The 26,001-nt window shown below is 41.7% G+C and overlaps 1 protein-coding gene across 1 annotated transcript; it reads left to right on the forward strand.

The window, feature by feature from the left end:
* The first annotated feature begins 2,711 nt into the window (after positions 1-2,711).
* Positions 2,712-25,068, forward strand: LOC310826625 (uncharacterized protein). Its single transcript, XM_083701711.1, has 11 exons — positions 2,712-2,998; positions 5,387-5,476; positions 6,110-6,217; positions 8,936-9,020; positions 11,527-11,588; positions 13,780-13,962; positions 15,356-15,438; positions 17,319-17,395; positions 20,747-20,884; positions 22,120-22,152; positions 24,838-25,068. The coding sequence occupies exons 1-11, from the start codon at positions 2,762-2,764 to the stop codon at positions 24,900-24,902; spliced, it is 1,161 nt and encodes a 386-aa protein (XP_083557837.1). The 5' UTR covers positions 2,712-2,761; the 3' UTR covers positions 24,903-25,068.
* Positions 25,069-26,001: the final 933 nt, after the last annotated feature.

A 26,001-nucleotide genomic window follows, 5' to 3' on the forward strand; every position in this document is an offset into this window, starting at 1 on the left:
GATAAATAGGGACCGCTTACCAGCGGGAAGGTAAACGGCGTTTCCGTGTGCGGCTCTGGCTCACCAGAGCAGCGATGTCACGCTGGCCACGTGACCCGGAAGTGTCTCTGGACAGCGCTGGCCCCTGGCCTCTTGAGTGAGATGGGCGCACAACCCCAGAGTCTGGCAAGACTGGCCCGTACGGGCAGGGGTACCTTTACCTTTATGCCCAGTATACATTATGTTTGCATTCTGCACTTGAGTACCAAAGTAGCATGAAAAGGTGCCCTTCAACTCTCTCCTAATGCTCTGATATTAACCTGAGCTCAACACAAATGCTTCTGCTTTTAGTATTGCCTTTACAAGCCATTCAAGTTAATGGCTTTCCTTGCAGTCACCCACTGTATGGAAGTGACTCTTCCTATTCTCATACTGGAGAATTTGCATGAAGACAGTTGTTGAGCAGAGTCACATGAGGACATTTACCAGCTGGTCTCCAGAAAACTGAATGGGTGCCTGAACTGTCAGGGTTTGGGGGGGAGGGACCTATGTGCAACAAATTAAAAACAAAAACAAAGAAACACAAACAGGACTCTTTGCAGTTTGGAAAGTGATGGGAAAATCCAGTGAAACCTGTGCGATGAACCGATGATAATTGAGAAGATGTGTAAACTCCTTGTAAGTAAATCAGGATGAATGCTCATTGTCATACCACCTGGTAAACCAGGCATAGGCAAACTCTGGCCCTCCAGATGTTTGGGACTACAATTCCCATCATCCCTGACCACTGGTCCTGTTAGCTAGGGATGAAGGGAATTGTAGTCCCAAACATCTGGAGGGTTGGAGTTTGCCTATGCCTGTGGTAAACAAATGAGAACTAACGTTCAGACCACTGCTATGTACACATTAGCTCCTTAAAATGCAGATCTCTTTCTTTTGATGTGTTTCAAGTCACACCTGCATGTTTTCCACAAATCAGAGAAGTGGTGGGATTTGGTTTTCTTAACCATGCAACCCCCTCCTCCCGAACCTCCTATTCCCAAAGCTGTCTTCTGCATATAATGCACACCTGTTTCAAATGTATGCACCTCAACTTGTCTGTGAAGTGAATGTGACTTACGGTAAGTTATTTATTTAGAGGCTGATTCTAGAGGAAACTTATCTGGCAGCAGTATTTCTCCAGAAATTACAGGCTAGCTGTGGCTTGTGGCTAATATTGTGCATGCACAACTTCAAAACCCAGTGGCGAAAGCGCAATGGCTGCAGAGTGATATGTAAACAGTCAACCGCTGCATAAATCAGAATGAATGCTGAACAAACAGGTCTGCAGAAAACCCAGTGTTTGCACGGAATTCCAGTGGAGAGCATACAGTTCATCCACTAGGTGGCGGAAATCTGCCATCAGAAGAGAAATGGGGGGGGGGTCACTTTTATTAGGAAGGGCAGTCTGAATAAAGATAGTTGGAATAACAACTTAGTATGTATCGATTAAAATCAGTTACTTTATTGCAAGAAAGACCGTCAGAGTGAATTATTCCTAAGCCTGCCTTGCAACGCAAAAGCAAAAACGTCACTTAAAAGGTTTCTCATTGTTTCAGAAAAGGATAATTTTAATTAAATCAATTCCCCTGGCCTTTTCATTGGTAACTCTGCGGTCGCGGTCCTCGAGAGACAACTTAAGCCATACATAGCATGATCATCCACTGAGGAGCAGGGTGGCCTTGGGCGCATTTACTCAGAAGTAAGGCACGCAAAAGTTGGAAGACCCGCAGTCAGACGGGTGGCAGAAATTAAAAGAATATTAATGTGTTACATCTGCGCGTTTCCCCCTCCCATAGAGGCGGAACTGTGCCCAAGTTGCCTGCCCCGACGGTGGCAACAGGGACGTCGGAAGCGGCTGAAATTGAGTGGATTTCATGCTCTTTGCTCACCTCATAGTGGTGAGGAGGAATGCAAGTTCCCCCAGAATGTCTGCTTTATATACATTATTTACACAATGGGCCCCACGTGATGGGCTAATTCCGGGATTCTCCTGCAGGCCAATCAGGTTGCAGATTCACTTCCACCTGGAGTTGGATTGGGTGGCTCCTGTGGACCAATCAGACTGCTGCATTCTGGGTCCTATTGTTCTAGGACCAATCATACTGTTGCATTCTGAATCCTATTGTTCTAGGACCAATCAGGCTGCCGCATTCTGAATCCTATTGTTCTAGGACCAATCATACTGCTGCATTCTGAATCCTATTGTTCTAGGACCAATCAGACTGCTGCATTCTGAATCCTATTGTTTTAGGACCAATTATACTGCTGCATTCTGAATCCTATTGTTCTAGGACCAATCATACTGCTGCATTCTGAATCCTATCGTTCTAGGACCAGTCAGACTGATGCCTTTTGGATCCTATTCAACTCAGTACATAACACAGGCAGAGTTGCAAGACATTCCCCCGCGTGCAAAACACGTCCATCTGCGTTGCAGCAAAGGCGAAACTATTCCCATTGTTTTAATAATAATAATAATAAAATTGCATTGCCTGCTAAGCGGCCCAAACTCTCCCTACAGAATGCAGACATCTGGTGGAGACGCCTTGAGGATTTTTATAGGGTTCTTTCAGCTCCTGACGGTGCAAAAGGAAGACCCCCCCCCAATCAAACAGAAACCCCTTTCCCGGCCCCTTTCCCGCCCGTTTCCATGGCTGCGGCTCCGAAGCGCGTGGGGGGAGGCTGCCATGGCGACCGCGCCGCGCCGGGCTCGCCAGTTTCGCGCGCCTCGTCCACCGCAATGGAGCAAGGGCGCCTCTCTCGGCAAAGCCGGCGGCAAAGCGGGAGCCCGGCGCCTCCCTCGGCCGGCACGAAGCCCGCCGCCTTCGCCAAGAGCGCCGGGGCGGAGGACCCGGCCGAGGCCGACCTCGAGGCCGCCGTCTCCAAGCTCGTCTGCAGAGTGGGGCGCGTCCAGACGGAGGCGCGCACGTATCTGCACTCGGCCATAGGCTGCGAGCGGGCCAAGCGCTGGCGGGAGGTAACGGGCGCCTCTGCCTCCTCCCCGCTCGCTGGGGCGGCTGCCGGGGGGGGGGGGGCGAGAGCGCGCGTAAACAGCTGCGCGTAGTGAATCCTTCGGGCTCCACCGGTCGAATCTGGCTGTGGAAACCCTCGCGGGGATTTATATTCCGGATATAATCATCTGGCTTGACCCGCGCGAAGAAGTTTCACCTCAGTTTCTATGTTGGATGGGCTGCACGTTCGTTTGTGTGTGACGTAGGGTTCCATACGTCATTTCTCCATTTTAAAGAGGGACGTCATAATCTTTATCATTTATTTATTATTATTTATTGAATTTATAGACTGCCCTATACCCGGAGGTCTCAGGGCGGTTCGCAGAATAAAATCAAAATATAAAACCACAAAATACATAACCAAAATAAAAACAAACACCCAATGACCCCCATCTCCCCCCCCAAAAAACCCCCACACCCCACATAAGGGCATAAGTAAGAATACATCTTTCCACACTGGTTAAATGATGCCTGTTTTTAACTTTTTAGTACGTTTTTACTGCATGTTTTTATCTATTTCTGTTGTGAATAGTTTTTAATATTATTAATAATAATATTAATAGTTTTTAATAATAATAATAATAATAATAATAATAATAATTAATATTATTATTATACCTCACCCATCTGGGTTGCCTGGCCACTCTGGGCAGCTTCCAACATATATAAAAAACATAATAAAATGTTTAACATTTTTTAAAAAATCCCTATGGAGGCCAATCTTCAGATGGCTCAGGGGTCGCATAACTCCTAAATCTGATGAAAACGGACGTCCTAAGGAAAAGCAGGATCATTCCGGGAGGTGAAGCTTCCCACTGCTTTCTCATAGTAGGGAAGATGTCCTCACTCAGGAGGTCAGCTGGTTTGGCATCTCGCTACCAAAGGCACACACACCACAAGCCTTTAGACTCGCAGTGTTTCCCAACCTTGTGCCTCCAGATGTTTTTGGCCTACAACTCCCATCATCCCTAGCTAGCAAGACCAGTGGTCAGGGATGATGGGAGTTGTAGGCCAAAAACATCTGGAGGCACAAGGTTGGGAAACACTGGACTAAAGTTTAGAGGGAGAGATGGCAGTTGTTGCTACCTGGGGTGAAAATTGGCAGGCTGCTGTTAACCAGGGAAGGGCAAATGGTTTCTTTTTCTCTGCCTTAGGACGGGGGTATTTCCTGCCCCCTGCTTGGGCTTTGCCACAGTTGTGCCACACTTTTTTCTCCCAACGAGCTCAAAGCTGCGTACATGCTTGTTCCCCATCTCATTTAACCCCTACAACAACCCTATGAGGTTGATTAGGCTGAGAGATTGTGACTGGCCCAAGGTCACCACCAGTGAGCTTCATGGCTGAGCAGGGATTTGAACCCTGGTCTCCCAGGTCCTAGTTCAACACTAACCACCACACCATTCTGAGACACTATACTTTTGCATTCCTTTTAGAATTACAGTCATTTTCTTCCTTTGACACAATGGTGTGGCCAGTGGTGAAGCTGCATGCTCCGCTACCGGGGGGGGCACGCTGCCCACGGGGGCGTGGTGCACCACCCACAGGCGTGGTGCGAGTTTTGGGGTGTGTGATGCCCAGCGCCCGGGAGGGGGGGGGGAAGGGAATTCACGGCGCGTGTCTGGGGAGCCTGCTGTGATGGCTCCCTCCGCACACCCGTTCCTCCACCAGTGGGTGTGGCAGAGCTTGAGAGAAATGGGATGCCCATTGTGATTTTCCTTTCCTTTTCTAATAGTACTCTTTTTAAACGAGTGCTTTATACATGAGTCATATTGGATACAAATACACACTGTTGTGTGTATATATATGCATAAAGTAAAAGGTAAAGGTACCCCTGCCCGTACGGGCCAGTCTTGACAGACTCTGGGGTTGTGCGCCCATCTCACTCAAGAGGCCAGGGGCCAGCGCTGTCCGGAGACACTTCCGGGTCACGTGGCCAGCGTGACAAAGCTGCATCTGGCGAGCCAGAGCTGCACACGGAAACGCCGTTTACCTTCCCGCTGGTAAGCGGTCCCTATTTATCTACTTGCACCCGGAGGTGCTTTCGAACTGCTAGGTTGGCAGGCGCTGGGACCGAGCAGCGGGAGCGCACCCCGCCGCAGGGATTCGAACCGCCGACCTTTCGATCGGCAAGTCCTAGGCGCTGAGGCTTTAACCCACAGCGCCACCTGCGTCCCCATATATATGCATACATATACACAAATATACACTCAATTATATTTCATTCAAATGAATCTTGCAACAACAAAAAGGAGTGACTGCTCTGACCTGCTTTTTGTTTTTGAAACAGAAATTTTGTTACTTGGACATTTTCATCCCCGCTCGAGGTCGTTATGCTATTTTTATTTTGTTTTCAGGCAATTGAATACTATAGAAAGCTGCTATCTTCCTTGAACAAAATGAAGTTTCCTGCAGAATATGTTCCTGGTCATAGCTGTATACGGCTGGTAATTTCAGTTTAGCATTTAAAAGAAAAATAGGACCAACACACACTATTAAGCACACACTTGTGGGTTTGGCTGTAAAGCATGGGTTGGTTTTTGATTGACTGATATTTTTATAATTAGTATGGTACCAAAGCTTCCTATAGCTGTTCTGGTGGTTGTTATTTTTTTTTTTTTACGGTATCCAGGCAGCCCCCAGCTTACATGTGTTCAATATGTGAGCGACCATGTATATGTGCATTGCGATGAAGCTGGAAGTGACCCAGAAACGTCATAAGGATGTCACTGAAACATCACTAAAAGTATGGAACGGGGTGAAGCAGAACGGTGTTTGCAGGCTTTTTCAATGGGTTTCAATTATACGTGATTTCACCAACATGAAACGTTCACCACCTTGAAATGTAACCCCCATGTAAATGGGTGTGTGCCTGTAATCTATTTATATTGTCTTTTAAACATTGGGGGAATAGTCATTCTTGATTATAAGTCCCAATGGTCCTGGTTGCATTCTTATTTCATAGCACAAAATCTTCTTTTAGTGGGTATTACTCGTTATTTTGAACTTCTGGGGCTGTTCTAATCATACCAGTACTAAAATATTATAAATAATGTGCTATCCTGGTTTTTTTATTTTAGGTGTTTGAAAGCTATTATCATCTAGGTGTTGCTCTCCAAAAATTAGATTTGCACCGCGATGCTGTGGAAGCGTTTACTAATGCAATAGAAGCTGCAAATGTCCCCAAGGTATGGAACTTCCGTAACATTTGTATTATGTGTACAATTTGTACGGCGGTTCTGTATTGTAGGGAGAGAAACATACTGTTTTCATTTAATTGTTACCTTTTGAGAAGTTTAATGAATCAAAGGAATGCATTTTTAGACGCATTGTTCATGTACATAATTTTTAAATAGCATACTATTCACCCCATGATTAGGAGGAATTAGGTTAACAAGCTACTGTTGTGGTAACATTTAACAATTACTGTACATCACATGAGAACTAACACCTAAATAAGTATTTTGGCATTTTAGCAAGAACTAATTTCTCAAAATGTTAGGATATTTTATGCCATAGTTATTCCCAAACCTTCCCCCCCCCACTGACAAATCGAAAATTGCTCAAAGTCTTGGCAAATTGCTTAATTTTATCTGCTTGTTGTACCAATTGTAATGTGCTATGCTAGAAACTATATGAATTGTAATTGTATCTTTATTGCTTCTTTTATTTATTATATATTTTATCATATTTCAATTTGAATTGCATAGAATACAAATTGTAGTGCAACAAAACACAATATAACACCATTGTATGAACAAATTTTTATTTTGAAAGCATGGTGCAGAGAAAATAAGTTTGAGAACCACTGCTGTAGAGTCATTTAAGTAGTGTTGATGTTATTTAGTATGTTGATTAGACATTATGTAGGCATTGGGGCTTTATTGATAGTTTTTTTTTGTTTTTTTAAAGTAAATGACTAGCTGTCCTAGAAAGAAAGTTGTGTGGCAAAATGTACAGATAGACCTAAGCAATTTTTGGTTTTTTTAAAGTAAATGTCTAGCTGTCCTAGAAAGAAAGTTGTGCGGCAAAATGTGCAGATAGACCTTCTAAGCAATTTCTGTGAAATGAGTCATCCTGCCTCCTCCCACCTGTCAGTGTTTCTAGCCAATGAGTGATGTGAGAGCTGTGATTGATAAGTGAGCACCAGGCAATAGAAATCCTTGTTGTTTTCTCCTCCCCTTTAGTACCCTTTTCCTACTTCTGTCTTATTTTCCAGGCCATGATAGTTTGCCTTCCCTGTCCCTCTAGCAACCAAAATGCATCTTAATCTGAGATCAGGTAGCCCCTTAAAGTTATCTTCTGCACATATTACACAATAAGTGTGGGTGGATGTTTAGAAATCCTCTTCCCTCAAAAAGGCAAATGTGTAAACTTTGCAAAGAGCTTAGGCATGTTTCCTGCTGTGCCAAAGACCAGGCTTTCATTAAGAATTCATTTCATAATTAACTCACAGTACAATGGTATACATGCCCACTTAGAAGTAAGTCTCTTTGTGTCTAATGGGGCTTCGCTCCCAAATAATCGGATGCGTGATGGCAGCCTAGGCTTTGGTTTAGGGATGGCATTGTGGGAATTTTTTTTATTGTGCCTTTAACAGCTGTATGGTGGAAACTCAACAAAATCGTTTTCTAGAGATGCAGTTATTGGGGAAGCTTCACCACAAATGGCAGCTGTTCCCTCACAGGATCCCCTTTTTTAAAAAAAAAGTGCTATATTGGCCACTCTTCAGTTCTCAGGTACAAAAGGAAGTAATCAGAATGAATTACAGATTTTGTTAGAAGATCAGCAGTTTCACATGTGAGTTCTTTAAGAACTCTTGGATGGATAACAGCGGAACATGATCATTTGTTTATATTGAATTTGTCAGTGTTACCTAAAACTTCATTTTTTCACCACTATTTGCTTCAGTTCTTCAGACTTGCTCAGGGATCTTCCGTACGTCTTCTTTAGTCAAGACAAATGCAAATAATTAATTCAGCTTCTCTGCAATCTCATTTTCCTCCTTTAGCACCCCTTTAACTCTCTTGTTGTCCAAAGGCTGTACAGTGGGTTACAAACTTAATTCGTTCTGGAGGTCCGTTCTTAACCTGAAACCGTTCTTAACCTGAGGTACCACTTTAGCTAATGGGGCCTCCCACTGCCGCGCGATTTCTGTTCTCATCCTGAGATAAAGTTCTTAACCCAAGGTACTACTTCCGGGTTAGCGGAGTTTGTAACCCGAAGTGTTTGTAACCTGAGGTGTTTGTAACCCGAGGTACCACTATAGTCCTGTTCATACTTATCTGGAGGTAAGTCCCATTGCATTAAGCGGAACACCCAGGTAACTACTGTTGAACTTAATATACTCTCAGACATGCTTCTGCATCTAGCATTGCACTTTTAGTTATGGAAAAATGAGAGTGTGTATTGTTTTGCCTTCAAATTTTATTTCTGTGATCTATTTATACTTCAGATTAAACATAAGTTATTATAAGTGTTGTTGGTGCCTTTGTAGTTCCCATACAGTCTCATTAAATTCTGTCTCCGTTCCTTTTTCTCTGCAAGGGAATAAATTGATTTATATGAGCATGCTGCTAATGTTATAGTTCCTTGTCTAGCCCCTTGGGTTCTAATGTTTTTTAAACTCAGTACAATTATGGGAAACACTGCACTGGAATGATGACATAAATCATCCCCATAGGAGTCTGAACAGTCTGGGGAGTAATCTCATAGAACCCTGCTGAGGTAAATAAGACCAGTAATTTGAAATAAATAAAAGAGCAATGGAGCTAATGTGAATGGCTCAAGAATTCCATTAGATTCACAATGGCAGTGTTTATGTGGCATAGCTGTGTAGATCACATTGCAGGGCTGTATTAAATATAATAATATAGCAGCTCACAAGAGTATCCTCTTTTCTCCAGAGTGTCTGTCATGTTGGTTGTGTTTCTGGATCTTACTACCAGACACCTGCGTTTGCGAGGAGAGCTTATGCATATGTAAAATGCGGTAAGACATATTGCTTCTGTAGCCAAGCTCAATAAGCATGCTTGTATAGGGAAAGTAATAAGTCAAATTGAAATATATTCTACCCGCCTTGGCATCACTATGGAACAGCGTGATAAGATCTGAGTTTGGATTCTACAGTGTTATGCGTCTGTCTTACATGCCAAAGGCAGATGTTCTTCTAAATTCAGTGAAAATCAACAGGTAGTGACCCTACCTCTCCAAGGCTGTATACATTCACCTGAAGGTCTTCAAAGAGATGCATGCATGTTCTATATCTTGCTGTGATGCATCCTGTGTTCTGTTGTGAATTGTCAGTGTTCCTAGTGTCTCTGGGATTTGACATCTGTGCACTGAATCCTGGGCAGATACTTTGGGTTTTGTTTCTGAAATCAATCAATCAATCTGAAATCAATCAATTCAAATCAATCCTCTTTTTTTCAATTGCCAACTTACCTCAACTGGCTGATATTTTTGTAATGTAAGTTCAGAATCTTTAAGGAGGTGGGATCCCTCTTTCTCTAAAAAACCCTCTACCTGGCTATTTCAACCACTTACTTCAGAGTTGAAGCCTGTTTTGCAATTAGTCCGAAACCAATCCAGCTCTGTTAAGATGCCATATTTTACAGATCTTGGATTCCCTTAAAAATGAGGCTTCACTTTCACCCTTATGCCAAGCTTAAGTTAAACTGTCCCCAGTTCAACCTAGTCACAGAGAAAAACATTCTTGCCTGTTTAAGTTAAAGCAAATCCCTGCAGGCCAGTGTGGTGTAGCAGTTAAGAGCAGTGGACTCGTAATCTGGTGAACTGGGTTCGATTCCCCGTTCCTCCACATGCAGCTGCTGGGTGACCTTACTGCTAGTCACACTTCTCTGAAGTCTCTTAGCCTCACTCACCTCACAGAATGTTTGTTGTGGGGGAGGAAGGGAAAGGAGATTGTTAGCTGCTTTGAGACTTCTTCAGGTAGTGATAAAGTGGGATATCAAATCCAAAACTAAGACATGTTTGTATTTATTTAGGAAAATAAGTCAAAAATATTTCCTTCAGCACCACCTGTTGAATAGATTACTGCGCACGGAAATCCAATTATGTGCCCATTTAGGCATGTAATTGATAGTTTACCTGAGCAGCAACAAAGCAAGATGGCAGGTTTCCTGCATTTTTTGCTTGCTTCAAACAAGACAATGAGCTGAAAGAACCAAAACATCTAGCAGCGTTGATAGAATTTGCATTGAAATGGTTTACATGGAGACAGACAACAGATGCAGATTTACACATGTGCATTCTTAAATGGATCAAGTAACTGCATTATCAATATTTTGATAGATTTACGCAGGTACATTTACAAGTAAGTGGGAAGCCTTTTTTGTGTTTTGCAAAAGATGCTGAATTATGGCTCAGAAAAGTAGTATACAAATTTAATAGTAGTAATAATAATAATAATAATAATTAATGTCATTCTCTGTGCAGGAGAACAATAGCGGAAGGGGAGTAGATGAGGCCAAGATTTTGCTTGGGCTTGTTCCAGCTTGTTTACATAGCACTAAACCATTGATTTTAGCATTACAGTGGACCCTCTGGATATGAACTTAATTTGTTCCAGGGGTCCTTACATACCCTGAAAAGTCCGCAACATGAGGCACCGCTTTGTGTGCGGCGTGATAGAGCGCTTCTGAGCATGTGCACGCGGTGAAACCTGGAAGTATACACTTCCAGGTTTGCTGTATTCACAACCCGAGAGTTACAGTACATTACCCGAAGGTAACGTAACCTGCGGGTCCACTGTACGTGCCAACCAGTTGAATGGCAACTCAACATTTTCTGGCCCTACAGGTAGCCTTGTCTTTAGGTTTAGTAACAAAATGTAGTTTGCAGTGATAGAGATTGGTTGCTTTCTAAAGTTAACATGCTGAGTTATATTAGTAAGGCTGTGGCCCGTTTCACATGCCACATTAAACAGTAGTTAAAAACAAACCATAATTTAACGCAAATGTACAGGATTCTTGTGCATGCTGCCGAGAAGTTCTCACTCTGCTCCTCCCCGTGGGTTCATGGTTTGTTTCTTTCCAAACAAACTACTAGTGGTAACTAAGGTTGGTTCTTGGCTTACTGCTTATGGTTTGTTTGGAGAGAAACAAACCTTGAACCAGGTTCAGATGTGGCAGCTTAGCAGGAGCAGAGGAAGAGGGAAGCAGGAACTTTTCATCAGCATGCCCAAGTACATAGTGCATTCATACTAAACTATAGCTTGTTTTTAATCATAATTAAATGTGATGTGCAAACCAGGCCTGAAAAGCAGCAAGTTGATATAATACAGGCTTCCTCAACCTCGGCCCTCCATATGTTTTGAGACTACAATTCCCATCATCCCTGACCACTGGTCCTGCTAGCTAGGGATCATGGGAGTTGTAGGCCAAAAACATCTGGAGGGCCGAGGTTGAGGGAGCATGATATAATATTTTGTGGTGGTTGCTACTCATAGACGAAACTCTCTCTGCTCTGTTCCTAGGCAAAATCAAAAAAGCAATATGTGATGCTACAAGAGCTGTGGATTTAGACCCCATGAATCCTGTGAGTAGTAATGCTGTGGTTCATGTAACTATAGGATTCGTTGTATGTACACTTTATACTCTTGTAGAATTTTAAGATTTTTGGTCGGGGAAATTGTGCCATATTTTCTAAGAGGTAAACCCAAATAAATACACGAATTTCTTTGCAGACTCATGAAGAGTTGAAGCAAGCATCCATGTCCAAGGCCTCAGTTGCACAAAGCCATTTCACGATTTGATAAAAATTAGACTGCTGCACCATAAAACTGAGTATATAAACACAAGCTGATGCGGTAAACATTTGCTATACTATGTCTATGAATCTAGTAGAACTTGCTGTTACTTGAGCACAAACATAGTTGCACTCTCCCTGTTTCTCTTGAGTGATGAAAAATTCCAGGGCTCAGCACGTAGCTGAATTTGGTTCCCTTTGGAAGAAGGACACTGGATGCTTACAGTGTTTTGTAATGTTTTAGTTTATTTACAGATATAGAGGTTGGGTATAGGAGGAGGTACATCTTTAACATTCATATCAGCCAACCAAATCTACCACCCTTCATCTGATCTCCAGAGAGAAGCAGCTTTGAATCTCCTGATGCTGTTAGCTTATAAAAACTCCTCTTTCACTGTGTATGTTTCTCTGTCTGTCTTAGTCAAATCTGAAGCTTCTTTTGTTTCTTTTCACACAGAGGCCTACAATACATCATTCTTGACTGTTAACGCTCCTTTATTACCTTCAGGATTCTGGCGGGGAGTTGCCTTAATCCACATGGATTTCCCTGTTCTCAGAAATCTAACAGCAAGATGTATAACAATGTAAAACAATGTGCAGTGCTTACACTGGATTAATAATACTTCCTAAATCTGTGGTTCCCAAGCTCCTCGCCCCCCTGCAGACCACTTGGAAATTCCTGAGGCTCTTGGTGAACCTCTTAATATTTTTTTTTGGTGTTCTACTAATCTAAGCACATACATAATTGATATTTTAATAACCATAGTCTTGCCTTTTTAGTGCAATGGATGAATAATCCCCCCATGCTGTCATCGCCATAGACCTGAGGCCAAGCTGCTGAGAAGTGCCCTTTCAACTGGTGATTTTTTAAAGGAAAAAGTAGCAGTCTGTACCAGCACCATATTACAGAAATCAATAAAGACTGGGGCCTCCTTGCCCTATGTGATGATTTGCCCCTTGTCAAAGCATTCTCTACCTCTGTCATTACAAAAAGTCAATCCAATGCCAGGACAAAGTCTTGATATTCTTGGTAGTTCCGCAGCCTTAACATGGTTCATCTGGAGCTCACAGACCACAGTTTGAGAAAGGTTTAAAATGCAATGGTGTGGCTTCAGTCATGATCTTGCCACAATTTGCGTCCACACTGGCTCTCGGTTAATTTCTGGGTACATTCCAAAGTGCTATTTTTAACCTCTAAAGCTCTTCAGTTGGCTGGGTCTTAGCTATCAGAAATATTGGACCTGCTCATCACCTTAAATCAGTGGTAGAGGATTTTCTTTGTTTCCTCCTCTATTTGGAGGTGAGGAATGTAGAGAAGCATAATGAGGACTGTATCTGTAGCTGTGCAATGCCTGGAGAACATCTTCTCTAGGTATGTCTTCCTACTGTGACTGGTGCTGGTGGAAGGAAGGCTGCTGTTCTCTTGTGCCTTTCATTGAAGTGTTCCCTTAAAGTAGACCAGTTCAGCTGTTTTCTCTGTTTATTTCTTAGCTTAATCATCATGCGATTTGTGTTTGTAGAACTTATATATATATATATAATTGTTTTATTGTAAGCTGCATCGAACTGTACAGTTTGGAGTAATGCTACCCTTGTAGCCTGTCTGTGATCTACACAGTTCTCTCACCCATTTCATCTTTGTGGGAGGCCTGTGAAGTAAGTTAGGAGCTGAAAAGTAGTGACTTCTGGTGAGGGGCAGTAGTAATATGCTGAAGATCCCAGGTTGAATCCCAGGTAGAGCTGGGTATTCCCCCTGAAAACCTAGAGAGCTGCTGCCACTCAATACTGAGCTAGACAGCTAGACAGACCAATGATCTGACTGATTATAAGACAGCTTCCTGTGTTGACTTTCCTAAGGTGAGCTCCATCCCTGAGTGGGGATTTGAACCTGGTAGTTTAAGTTACCTGTGGATTTAAGCTGTGATTTAGACAAAACACTTTTTTCCAGTTTTTGCTGACTGCTACACTTTTTATTTCCTAGGATGTGTACTGTATCAGAGCTCTTGCGTGGAGCTCAGCAAAAGAAAAAATGAGAGCCCTTACTGATTTGAACTTTAGTTTCAAGTTGAATTCATCTCATATTTGCACTATGATCTTAAGGGGAGCTATTTTAAACTCCCTTGGGAAACTGCCTCCTCCGAAGAAAAATAAAGATCATGAAAAGGTAAATGGCATTCTCCTGGAACTTATGGTTTTCATTGGTTTGCCTCATAATTGCCTCCGAAGGGGCTACCAAATTTTATCCAATTCTGAAAAAAGGTCTAGCACAAAAAAACACCATTGGACCTATTACTTTGTAATTCAACAGACTTTAGCTACTTGCTAGGGGGTATTCAGCTATAGATCTCACTCATTACTGTCAATAAGCTGCGGAAGTTATAGTCATATTAAAATAATAATTATAATAATTATAACAGTGAATTGGAGGGCCAACAGCTTTGTTTTTCTGAATTAGGGTTTGTTTTGTGACCCTGAGCCAAATTGGAGACTCAAAAATTGGTTTCTACTGTCTCAGGCTGTTTTTTTCAGAATGTTGAGAGGGAGTCGGAACCAAATCTCGTGCTTAGTGCACACCTCTTGTTTTCATCCTTATCAATTTCATGTTCTTCACCACACAGCTCCGCACTGAGGGTGAAGAAACAAGCACTATTTGTGATTATGTATGATTACCGTGACCTGGCAGACTAGTAAGGCTATAGCCAGCAGTAGCAATTTAATACATTCAGGTTATCATGTGATAACTGTATTTACTGTGGATAGAATGTTATGTAGCCTGGTTCTGTTTCCTTGTCAGATATTGAAAATCTTTTCTCTCTGTGTGTAATATTAATAAGACAGTGGCTGTGAAATCTATGCATTATTACTGGAACCCACTCATGTTTCTTTTCAGGATTTCAGTGGTTCACACAATCATTAAAGAAGCCATCTCTTGACTTCTACAGATATGATTATATTTCTAGTGTTTCTGTTCTGATTAACTCTGAAATTCTTAAGGAAGTGTGACATCACCCACCCACTTGCATTCTTTTTAATTAAGTCCAGTGTTATTCTCTGACATAGGAAAGTCAAATGCAGACTTTTCCCCACGATGACATGATTTGAACAGCATTTTTATATTCTTTACGAAAGCATTGCCCTCTATATCTAGCGCTACAATAGATTACATCCCCACTTTTAAATGACTCTATATGTTACATCCTTGAAGGAAAGCCTCCATTGTGTTTGCACAATTGCCCATCTGTAGAATGGCTAGTAGCGCTGGAATTGCAATACTAAGAAAGGACCAAATAATCTGCTATAGGCACAGCCTAAAATAGTCTTTCCACTTATTTTCATCCCTGACAATGAAAACAAAAACCAAGATCCTCTACTCCAGTATCAAATTCTGAGTTATCCAGATTCCAAATAAATAAATTAATTTACAGCACTGCACCTTTTAGAAATCCTACACATGCTCTTAATCAACCCTTATATTCCAATGTCTGGTAGTACTGATTTTTCAGAACACACCGGTACCTGTCTCTGAAGATTACTTAATTGTTTTTGTTTCCCAATAGGCATCTGATATTTCCTGGGAAAGCAGGAATTTCTTTGATGTGGAAGATTTTTATAGTCCGAAAATTCCTTCATTCTATGATAAGTGAGTAGGAATGCAAGCAGCTGCTGCATGCAGTATAAAATTGCATGATAGCAAATGCAAACTATTGGAGGGGACGCTGTGCTTTTGAAAAGGGTTTGAAGTAGCGAAGTACCGGTAATCTCTTTGCACTTATTCCATTTCAGTTTGTACCTTCCACTGTAGTTGCAGCAGCACTGTACTTCACAGAGAAGCTGGATTTCTCATTCAGGGCAATTAAAAACAACAACAACCAGGAAAAGCCATTTGGGGAATGGGTGACTTGAAGTGTTGCTGGGATATATTTAACTATTCTCCATTCCAAATCCCTTTCCGGTCAGCTGTCATCTCCACTGACATGGGATTTTCAAATAACTTGGGAGATGATTTGGAGTGAGGAAATAACAATGGGCTCCCAATTGCCTTCTCCTGAAGTGGCTTTTCTAGCTATACACAAAGAATGATTGGTGTGTGTTTGTGTATTTATTTACATCATGTTTATTTCTGTGTAATGTGTAGTTTGATTTTCAAAGAACAGTTCCAGGATTTCACAACATACTCATGTGAAGTACATTAAGTGTGTGTATCCACAGTGATATGGGATCAGAATGAATCAACTGCAGAATCATTCCTTCACTACCAGAAATGCATAGAATGAATGTACTCTTAAATAACATATACAATTGATTTAAGGTAAAGGTAAAGAGACAGTTAAGTCCAGTCGCAAACACCTCTGGGGTTGCGGTGAGCATCTTGCTTTACTGGCCGAGGGAGCCGACATTTGTCCACAGACAAATTTTCTGGGTCATGTGGCCAGCATGACTAAGCCGCTTCTGGTGAAACCAGAGCAGTGCACGGAAACGCTGTTTACCTTCCCGTTGGAGTGGTACCTATTTATCTACTTGCACTTTGATGTGCTTTCGAACTGCTAGGTGGGTAGGAGCTAGGACCAAACAATGGGAGCTCACCTCGTTGCAGGGATTCAAACTGCCAACCTTCCAATTGCAAGCCCTAGGCTCAGTGGTTTAGACCACAGGGCCACCCATGTCCTTAGGGAATAAATAATATACAGACACATCATCATCATCATTGTCATTATTTATTAACATGTAATTTGGATTTTTAAAATTCCTGCTATAATATTTTTTTTCTTTTTTTAAAAAAGCGTTTGAAAATTAAAACTGACCTTTTATATATAACCTTCATAAAAATAAATGAATAGCTGTCTTTTGAAATGTTGTTTTCAAGAAAGAATTGTGGGGCACATCACCACAACTGTTATCCTCCGATCTATCTTATTGACCTTTTAATCCTATTTGATGCCCGGAAATTAACTGATCGCTGCAATTTGCTGAGTTAGTACTCCAGTTATCAAACAATGTGGTTACCTTAAGCAATTAGCATGCACTTCATTTTAGGAAATATTTAAATAAGTAACTAGATCTTTAAATAATTTGATTAATGATTTCACATTCCTTTCTTGTTGATTTAAATCAATCCATCCTAGACATACCTTGATTTTTTTTTTTTAAAAAAAAAATCTGCATCTGGGCAGAAAGGCTTCTAAAATTATATATTAGCAGAGCGATCTTAGACATGTCTATTCAGAAGTAAGTCCGAAGGAGCTCAATGGGACTTTACTCCCAGGTAAATCAGGCACAGGATTACAGCATGAGGGAAGTATACTCATGCATGAAACCTCAGAGAGCTTCATTCAGCCATTGTAGGCTGTATTAATCGTGGCCAGCCAATGGCCTGTCTCAGTATAAAGCAGTTTCCTTTGTTCTTACGTTTTGTGATGTTGAATAAACCATGAAATGAAGGTAATAGTGCATAAATATATTACAATGCATAAATGTTAATAAAACCAAGTTTCTTATCTTCTGATGATTTTTTTTATATAGATACCTCTGGTCTCTAAATGTTTTTCACACCGTAACTGAAATAGACCTGTTTGATGGAGCTAGATTCCTCTCCAACTGTAAGAGCCAGTAAATGTACTTGAAATGATTATGCTACAAATGCCTGCTTTGCCTTGCCTTTCAGTTAGTTGGATTCCTTGAAAATGTCCTTTGCTTATAGAAACCTATAGGAGCACCTCCCTCAGTGGGGTGAGCCTCAGCTATGTCCTCCTGGCAGCTGTGTCACTGCTACTTTACTAAGAGGGACAGGGCAAGGCCGTGGCTGCATGGCTGCTCTGGTGGAGACGCCAGAGTAGCTCCACTGGTGCGTCAAGAATCCCCAACCTCGCCTGCTACCTTTCCCCTCCCCTTCCATGTACATAGCAGTGATGCTTCTGCCGGGAGGCTATTGCTGCCTGTAGGCTTAGGTATATTAGGAAACTCATGTAACAAACCACAGACGCAGATCCACTGACGTTAATGGACACAGCTCATTTAGGTTCATTAATTTCCATGGACTTAGTTGCATACGAGCCCAATTCAATATATCAGGCATAGGCAAACTCCTGCCCTCCAGATGTTTGGGACTACAATTCCCATCATCCCTAGCTAACAGGACCAGTGGTCAGGGATGATGGGAGTTGTAGTCCCAAACCTCTGGAGGGCTGGAGTTTGCCCATGCCTGCACTATATTGTCCAGCACAAAACACAGCCTCTTGTTCAGCTGCCACCAATTTTCCTGCGTGATGGAATGCTCTCTGAAGTGTTGGTGCAAGATGCCTGAAGCAGAGCCCCAATGCCTTCTAGGGCCAAGGTTAAAAGCCTTGCAGCACCATTCAGGCTCCCAGTTCCTGCCTTCATCTTTTCTGGTGCTGCCCAAAAGCTGCTCTGTCCTGCTGCGTGGCAGGAAGCTGGTTGTATGGAATCTGTGCAAGTAGATTGTTCAGGATACTTAATTTTTTTTTGTTTACCCCATACATCAGAACTCTAGATTAGAGTAACTTAAACTTTTAAAAGTTTTGGTTCTCCCCCCCCCCAAAAAAAAGCAGATGGTGACAGGCTGCTAATTTTTAAAGTGTCTTCACCCTTAGGTCAGTTGGTAGAGCATGAGACTCTTAATCTCCGGGTTGTGGGTTCGAGCTTTACGTTGGGTGAAAGATTTCTGCATTGCAGGGAATTGGACTAGGACGGTGATATTGTCGCCCCTTACACTCTACAATACTATGATTCTATGTGACCATAAACCCAGCAGCAGCAGCAGCAGCAGCAGCAGCAACAACAACAACAACTGGAGACCAATATACATTAACTAAACAGTACTTTATGGGAACTTCATAGTTAACTTATTCCTTGAGCAGAGACGAGTGGAGAATCCACTGGGTGCTTATTAGCATGGCTGGAGAGCCTGTGCAAGCCACACAGCTGGCTTTGCATTGTTCTGAGGAATGCTTCTTTCCTCTCCAGTTGTCATTCTGCAGAAAATTCCAAGTAAAAAGGCACTTTTCCCCATGCTCCCCTCGCCAGAACACTTCCTGCCCTTGGGCTATAAACCTACAGAATCCGCTCACACAGCTGGCTTTCATCTGCAAAGAGTTGTGGGTCTATTTTTGTATTTCTCTGTGTGGTATTTAAGAAGCCTGTCAAATACCTGCCTCCTTTGCCTACCAAGCTTTCAGAAAATCTTGCACAAAGGTCCCGTTCAAGAAAATGCACTCAAGGGCCAAGCTACTCAGTTAAGAGCCTTGCGTAGTGTGTCTGTTATTCAACACAGTGTTTCATGGCATTGATTCTCGAACAGTGGAGGTGGGCCTCAGTGCCACAACCTGTCCTGTCTCTCACCATTTGCCTGCCCTGTCATCTGGCCCTGCCGTAGCCTTTCGATTGTGCTATCAGCAGAAGGTCCTTGCATTCTGAGCAGAACTGGCTGGGAGACAGATGTTTGGTGGGTGTTTGGAGGGAGGGAAGGAAGGAAGGTCTCCCTCCTCTGAGGGGAAAGGGCCAAAAGAGATGTTGAAGGGAATTGGAAAGCGAAATGAAGGGTTAAAATGTTATTATTAATAATAAATAAACTGGGAGTAGAAAAGAAGAGAGTGAGAGGGAAAAGAGGTTACAGGACAAGTGAATGTAGAATGACCAGAAAACAGAGATGAAAGAAACTGGGAGTTTGGAGGGGAGAAAAAGGTACAAGCCAGTGTGGCGTAATAGAGTGTTGGACTAGGACTTGGGAGAGCAGGGTTCGAATCCCCATGCAGCCGTGAAGCTCACTGGGTGACTTTGGGCCAGTCAACATTTCTTCACCTCACAGGGATGTTGTGAGAATGAAATGGGGGGGGGGGGGGAGGAGAACCATGTACACCACCTTGAGCTCCTTGGAAGATAAAGTTGGCATATAAAGGTGATAGATAGATAGATAGATAGATAGATAGATAGATAGATAGATAGAAATGTGATAAATATAAATAAATACAAGTTGATTGTGAAAATAGGATTGGAGAAGAGATTACAGGAGAGAAGTAAAAATACATTGAGAGTCATGCTAGGGTTGGAAGGAAAATATACGTTTTTAAAAGCATATCTAGAGCCTCTAGATCAGTAAATTCTCCTTAAAATTGGGAGGCTGAAACACAGTCTTTTAGAACAAACATCTGTTTTCAGCTTCCGGAAAGCTGAGCAATGCAAGTCCCTGCCACAAGGAAAACACCGTGGCAAAGAATGCAGTGATAGCAACAGAACATGATGTCTGCTGCCTTTATCTGCCACCATTTTGTGGCAGGCTCTGCCACTGCAACATTGTTCTGTCACCAGTGGGCCTCAGTAATTTTCAACCCATCTCAAGCAGATCCTAGGGGAAGAAATTTTTAAAGCAGGTTTTATGGGAAAGATGAACCCTAATGCCAGTTTTTCATTTTGTTGTTCCTGAGTGCTCCCCATGTTTTACTGGAAAGACTAAAGGTTGTCTCCGGTGCTGTGCAAGCAGTATTCCACTTGAGCAACAGGACTTCTTCTTCCTTCATGCCCCTGAAATTGCTCTCGAGGGTCCTCCAGCCTTCATCAGCAGATTTGGAGGGTGTGGGACTGCAGGCGGAAGGAGGGAGAAGTTCCACTCCTAAGAAGAAATCTGTTGGACAAGTGGAACAGAAGTCTTGGATACAAAACATGACTGTGCTATGTGTGCCTTAAATTGGGTTTTATTACGTAGAAAAATATGCCTCCTCAAGTCAGCAGAATTCTTAAAGCGACTGCTATTCTAGCAGTGAAAGCTGTACATATGATACTTGTTTACTTACATTCTGATTTCTGTTCTGCCTTAGCTAAATATTTCATGGCTTTTTTTGTTTTAGAGTTCGTTTTAATCCTTTAATTCAGAAAAAAACTTTTTCTTATGAATATATATATATTGCATAACATAATTTCTCATGTTTTTGAATTAGCCATTAGCAAAAACAAAGAACAAAACTTGGGGAGACCATTTAAATGTGGCTCTCTGACAACGTATTCCGACAACATTTCCTTATTAAGGCGAAAGATGTACTCACGGCAAAGCATGGCATCAGTCACAGGAATTAATGGTAATAATTAAATAGATACTTAAAAGATACTTAAACATAAAAAATAATAGGACGCTTTCTTGCTTCAAGCTTGGAAATGTAGTTATGATTGTTAAAGTGCTTGCATTTGCACAGACTGAATCTTGCACACACAAACATATGCATGCACCTAGGGATGTCTGAGTATTTTGACGAAAACAGGAGTAGAAATTTCTGGTGTTTGCTTATCAATCCAGTGAATATAATTGCTATTCACTGTTGTTGCTTTGAGTCCAGGATTGATATGTAATTGATTAGGTTTCTCCCCCCCCCCCACATTTGCATCAAAATGAATGGGGTGGAATAAGGCAATGGCCACATAATTCACATTATTGATTTTGTAAACGATGTAAATTATATCATTTTATCACAGCAGGCAGCAAGACAGTGTTTTGGGTGGAGGATAAACTGGGGAAGAACAGAATAGCTCAGTTGGTTTAAAGCAGGCTTCCTCAACCTCGCCCCTCCAGATGTTTTTGGCCTACAACTCTCATGATCCCTAGCTAGCAGGACCAGTGGTCAAGGATGATGGGAATTGTAGTCTCAAAACATCTGGAGGGCCGAGGTTGAGGAAGCCTGGTTTAGAGCGTGGTGCTCATAATGCCAAGGCTGCAGGTTCGATCCCCGTAAGGGCAGCTGCATACTCCCAACTCATATGATTCTATGCTCAAGAAACAGTGTTGCACATTACCCCTTCCACCCTTATAGACAGGCCTTCTGCTATGTGAAGAATAGGAAGAAAGTCCTAAAAACAATATAGGTAAAGGTAAATGTACCCCTGACCGTAAGGTTCAGTCACAGACGAGTCTGGGGTTGCGGCACTCATCTCGCTTTACAGGCCAAGGGAGCCGGCATACAGCTTCTGAGCGGTATCTATTTATCAACTTGTACTTTGATGTGTTTTCGAACTGCTAGGTTGGCAGGAGAAGGGACCGAGCAACAGGAGCTCACCCCATCGCAGGGATTCGAACTGCCAACCTTCTGATTGGCAAGCCCTAGGCTTCGTATATTAAAACCTGTGAAAAGAGAAGTCCGCAGTAATTTCCTTAAATAGTCACAAAATCAATGAAATACTACACTGCAGATTTATAAAACACATTGATAATATTAATAATATTATATTTGCTGTTAGGTGTGTGCAGTTGCTTTTTAAATACATCCTAACATTTGCTTTTCTATATTATTATTATGCCTGAATACTGGATTGGTGCTCTCAGGGAAGAATCGCTCCAGTTTATCATCAGCATCTGGTAATCATTTTATTTTTTCATATTGTTAGAATTTGTACCAGAATTGTTTTTATATAAACACTTTCAAAATATTAAAGTGCTCATCAAGCCCTGGAAGCTTCAACAGAAGCTTCAGAAAGAAAACTTGAAAACATGATCTACTTTGTATATTATAATGCAGGCAATGTAATCCATCTTATCCCCTGGCAGGAATCTATGTTCCAAGCAGCTGGAGCCACATATATTTAAAGCCATATTGGCTTGTGAGTTGTGTGGTTCTCCCTGCTGCCATACTCTACCTTTCTCTTAGATCAGTCTGTAGTAATATAATCATCCTGCCACAAAATAAATCAACCGGCTTCTCCAGACTGGTGGTATAAAATATTACAGGATTTCAGGCAAGAAGCTGATTAGAAATGAAGCTGTGTAAAAGCCCACAACCTTTGCAGGTGCAAACAGTATTTAAAGTAGAATGACATGTGACTTCTCTGATAGCAGCACGAGCACAAATCATCAGGAATGCACAATAAAAATGATGCCTGCAGAGTCCCGAAGACTACACTGGATTTATACAATGCCTTTTCAAGGGAAAAATACTTCTTGTTATATTTAGTATAGCTCTCCTAATAAATCTTATCATTTGCTCCCCCCTTTTTTAAAACTGTGCCTGACTACTGAATTGGTGTTTTCAGTGAAGAAAGACTCACATTTGCCAGCCACACAGGAATCTGGCAATTAGTTTTTCTTATCCGTGATTATTGTTTTCCATCTCAAAAAGGTTGCATTTGAAGGCCTTAAAATGTTCAACAGAAGCTGCAGAAATATGAGAATATGATGCACTTTGTACATTGCGGGGAGCGCAGTGCAACCTCAGCACATGGCAGGAATCCTTTTGCCAAGCAACTGAACCATCTCTTCCCACCTCCCAATGCAGCATGCCTGCCATTAGCCAGAGTACTACCTGTGAGATGCAGTGCCTTATGGCTAGCAATTCTTGGAAACTTGAAACCCCCTGCTGTCTTCTGAGCTTCTCTAGGCCCTGGCCATTTCAATGAATAAGGCTTCTTAGTTTTCTATTGTTTACTGGGCCTGGATTTTTCCTCAGAAGGAATACCTAGAGACAGGTAACTCTCAAGTCCAACTCCATACAGAGGCTGTAGTCGCACCCTGCATTGGTACCTACAGAACTAGATAAACTCCACCTTCACCTAGCGATAAGGAATGACACAAGGCTGTTTGCTGAGCACCCTTGGGTCAAGATTAGTTGCACTCTTGGCCCCAGAATCCTAATCTGCCTGGGAGTATTTCTCATAGTGCACAAGTATGTCTTCCTAGAAGCATGAACAGTGGAGGAGCTATGGAGTGTCTTGCCTAGATTATCATGCTCAGGCTCACTGCCTCCCCAGCAATGGTATAGGAGCCCTTTCTCTGCATGGAGCATCTTCCTTGGGCCAGTAACCTTCACCAGTAACCTTCCATAGGATAGTCAGGAGGTCCACCCTCCACCTTCATGTGACATTCAAAGATCATTAAGTTTGCTTCTTAAGAATCCTGCAATGGATCGTGCAATGAGTACTACAAAGCTTTTTCGTCCCACCATGTTCTAGAGATACTACTCCTTTCAATGCCTTTGCTCTCTATTCTGCAACCCTATTGACTGACGACTTAAAGTTGGACTTACCATGATTTAAGTATGGGGGAGAAATTCAATTTAGTTTGCATTTAAAGGTGAACCCAGATAGTTTGCACTTTCCCAAGCAATATGCAAACTGAAACATTTCCTAAAAAATTTGCACCTTTCTGAATTTTGAAGGGCCAAATAATGTGTATCCCCTACCTGTTTTAAGTCTTATGTTACAGATAGGTAGCTGTGTTGGTCTGCCATAGTCAAAACAAAAAACAAAAATCCTTCCAGTAGCACCTTAAAGACCAACTAAGTTAGTTCTTGGTATGAGCTTTCATGTGCATACACACTTCTTCAGATATCTGAAAGCTCATACCAAGAACTAACTTAGTTGGTCTTTAAGGTGCTACTGGAAGGAATTTTTTTTTTGTTTTGGTTAAGTCTTATGTGTTCAGTTTATGTGTATGTTTTATCTTATGCTGGTTTGTGACAGAAATAAAATTTGATACTGTGTATGAAAATGCTTATACTAGGGTCAAGTTTGCATTGAAACACACCTATAGGTGCAAATAACCTATTAAAACACATTATAGTAAGGAAATTGTTTTAGAAAAAGCAAGTGTATTAGGCAAAATTGCATACAGAAGTTTGTATAAAGAGAAATTCACACTAAAGTGCTGATGAATTTTCATGAGGATTTGTAAAAACAACAACCCAAAATTGTTGTGGAGAACTGAACTTGAGATTGAAAAATGAGAAACAGATACAGGTTCACCATGGCTACTGTGAAGTACTCTTCTAGTAAGCAAAGAGTGAATCAGACTAGCTCACACACACAATAGGAGAACAACCAGATCATTGAGAGTGGTTTGCATGTTTCCGCTGCACAATTTACCATGGCAGTTTCTTAGTTAAGGACGCTGCTGTAGTCTAACTTTCCCTAAACAATGGCTTTTTGTTTATAAGAGATATTATATGAATTAGGCCGGAGTCCATTTGAATATTGGTGATGGTTAAACTAATGCAAAAATATAGACGAGAGAATGCTGACTACAGTAACCCCTCCCCTCCCTGTTCCTTAGGCAGTGAAAAATTAAAGAAAACTGTGGCAAAAAGATCAAGTTCATTTACAGGCTGGAATGCATGAAGAAGAAATCAGCTTTCAACAGGATCATGGTGGCCTGGTACACGGCAAGGTATCGAGTGATGTTTTTGACACTGGAGCTTAAAATATGTTCTATTTTAAAACTGGGATTCTTTAAAATGTATTCCGTTCCTTAGTAAAGGGCTTTATTAATATATGCATATATTGAGTGTGTTTGTATTGTACCTCCTTAGTGAGGCTCTCAGGATCCTCAGTGGTTTGTGGGTGGCATGCCAAAACCTACACTGGCCCCAAATCTATTTGCATTGTGCATTTACACTGTTATGGGGGATGAGGCATGATTCATCTTCAAGTCATGAAGATAAAACACAGCTTGATATTATAACTGGAGAGGGCCCATAAGATTTTTCAAAATAAACGTGAGGGACTTGAACTTGCCCATTGACTACATTATGCAGTGCTATAACATTACTCATTTATATTAATTCAGAACACTGTGCATAAAATTGTTTCTGAACAGGAAGGGAAACACCTGTATTCTTAGTGTCACCACGCACACCTCGCTTTTTGTCCCCTTGACGTGCCCAAAAGGCATCTAACAAAAGTTTCAAAACAATATTCTGTCTAAATAGCATAACATGAAAGCAAGTGGAGCAAAGTTTTCTCAGGCTTGGAAACTTTCTGGGCTGGGTTATTATGCCTATGAGCATAATAACTGTTTCTCGGTCTTTCTGTTTATTACCAAGAATAGTAGTGCAGTTCTAGTCTTGAATACACCTCTGGGATTTTGCTAATGTGAGTATGCCTTGCTCTGCTTTAGCCAAGGTGATTGAATCATGCCATAAATTTTGCATGAACATCTAGGTTTTTTCTATATTCCTTGGTATTCCTAGTTAAAGTACAAACATGTACGTAAAATCTAAAAGAGCAAATCCAATAAAACTTTTTGATGCTGCTTTGGAGTATACTAATATTGTTTTACCTGTCTTTATTACTGAAAGGATTTATTTGTTTATTTATTTGCCAGCTGGTGTGTAGCACGCTTAGGATTTTGTGCAGTGCTCCTTCACAGTGCAATGACAACTTCATATTGAAGTCAGAAATTCATAGAGGCATAAACACAGCTGCTGATACCCATAAA

The sequence above is a fragment of the Podarcis gaigeae genome (genome assembly GCF_964106915.1).
Source record: "Podarcis gaigeae genome assembly, chromosome: 10".
NCBI classification, from domain to species: Eukaryota; Metazoa; Chordata; class Lepidosauria; order Squamata; family Lacertidae; genus Podarcis; species Podarcis gaigeae.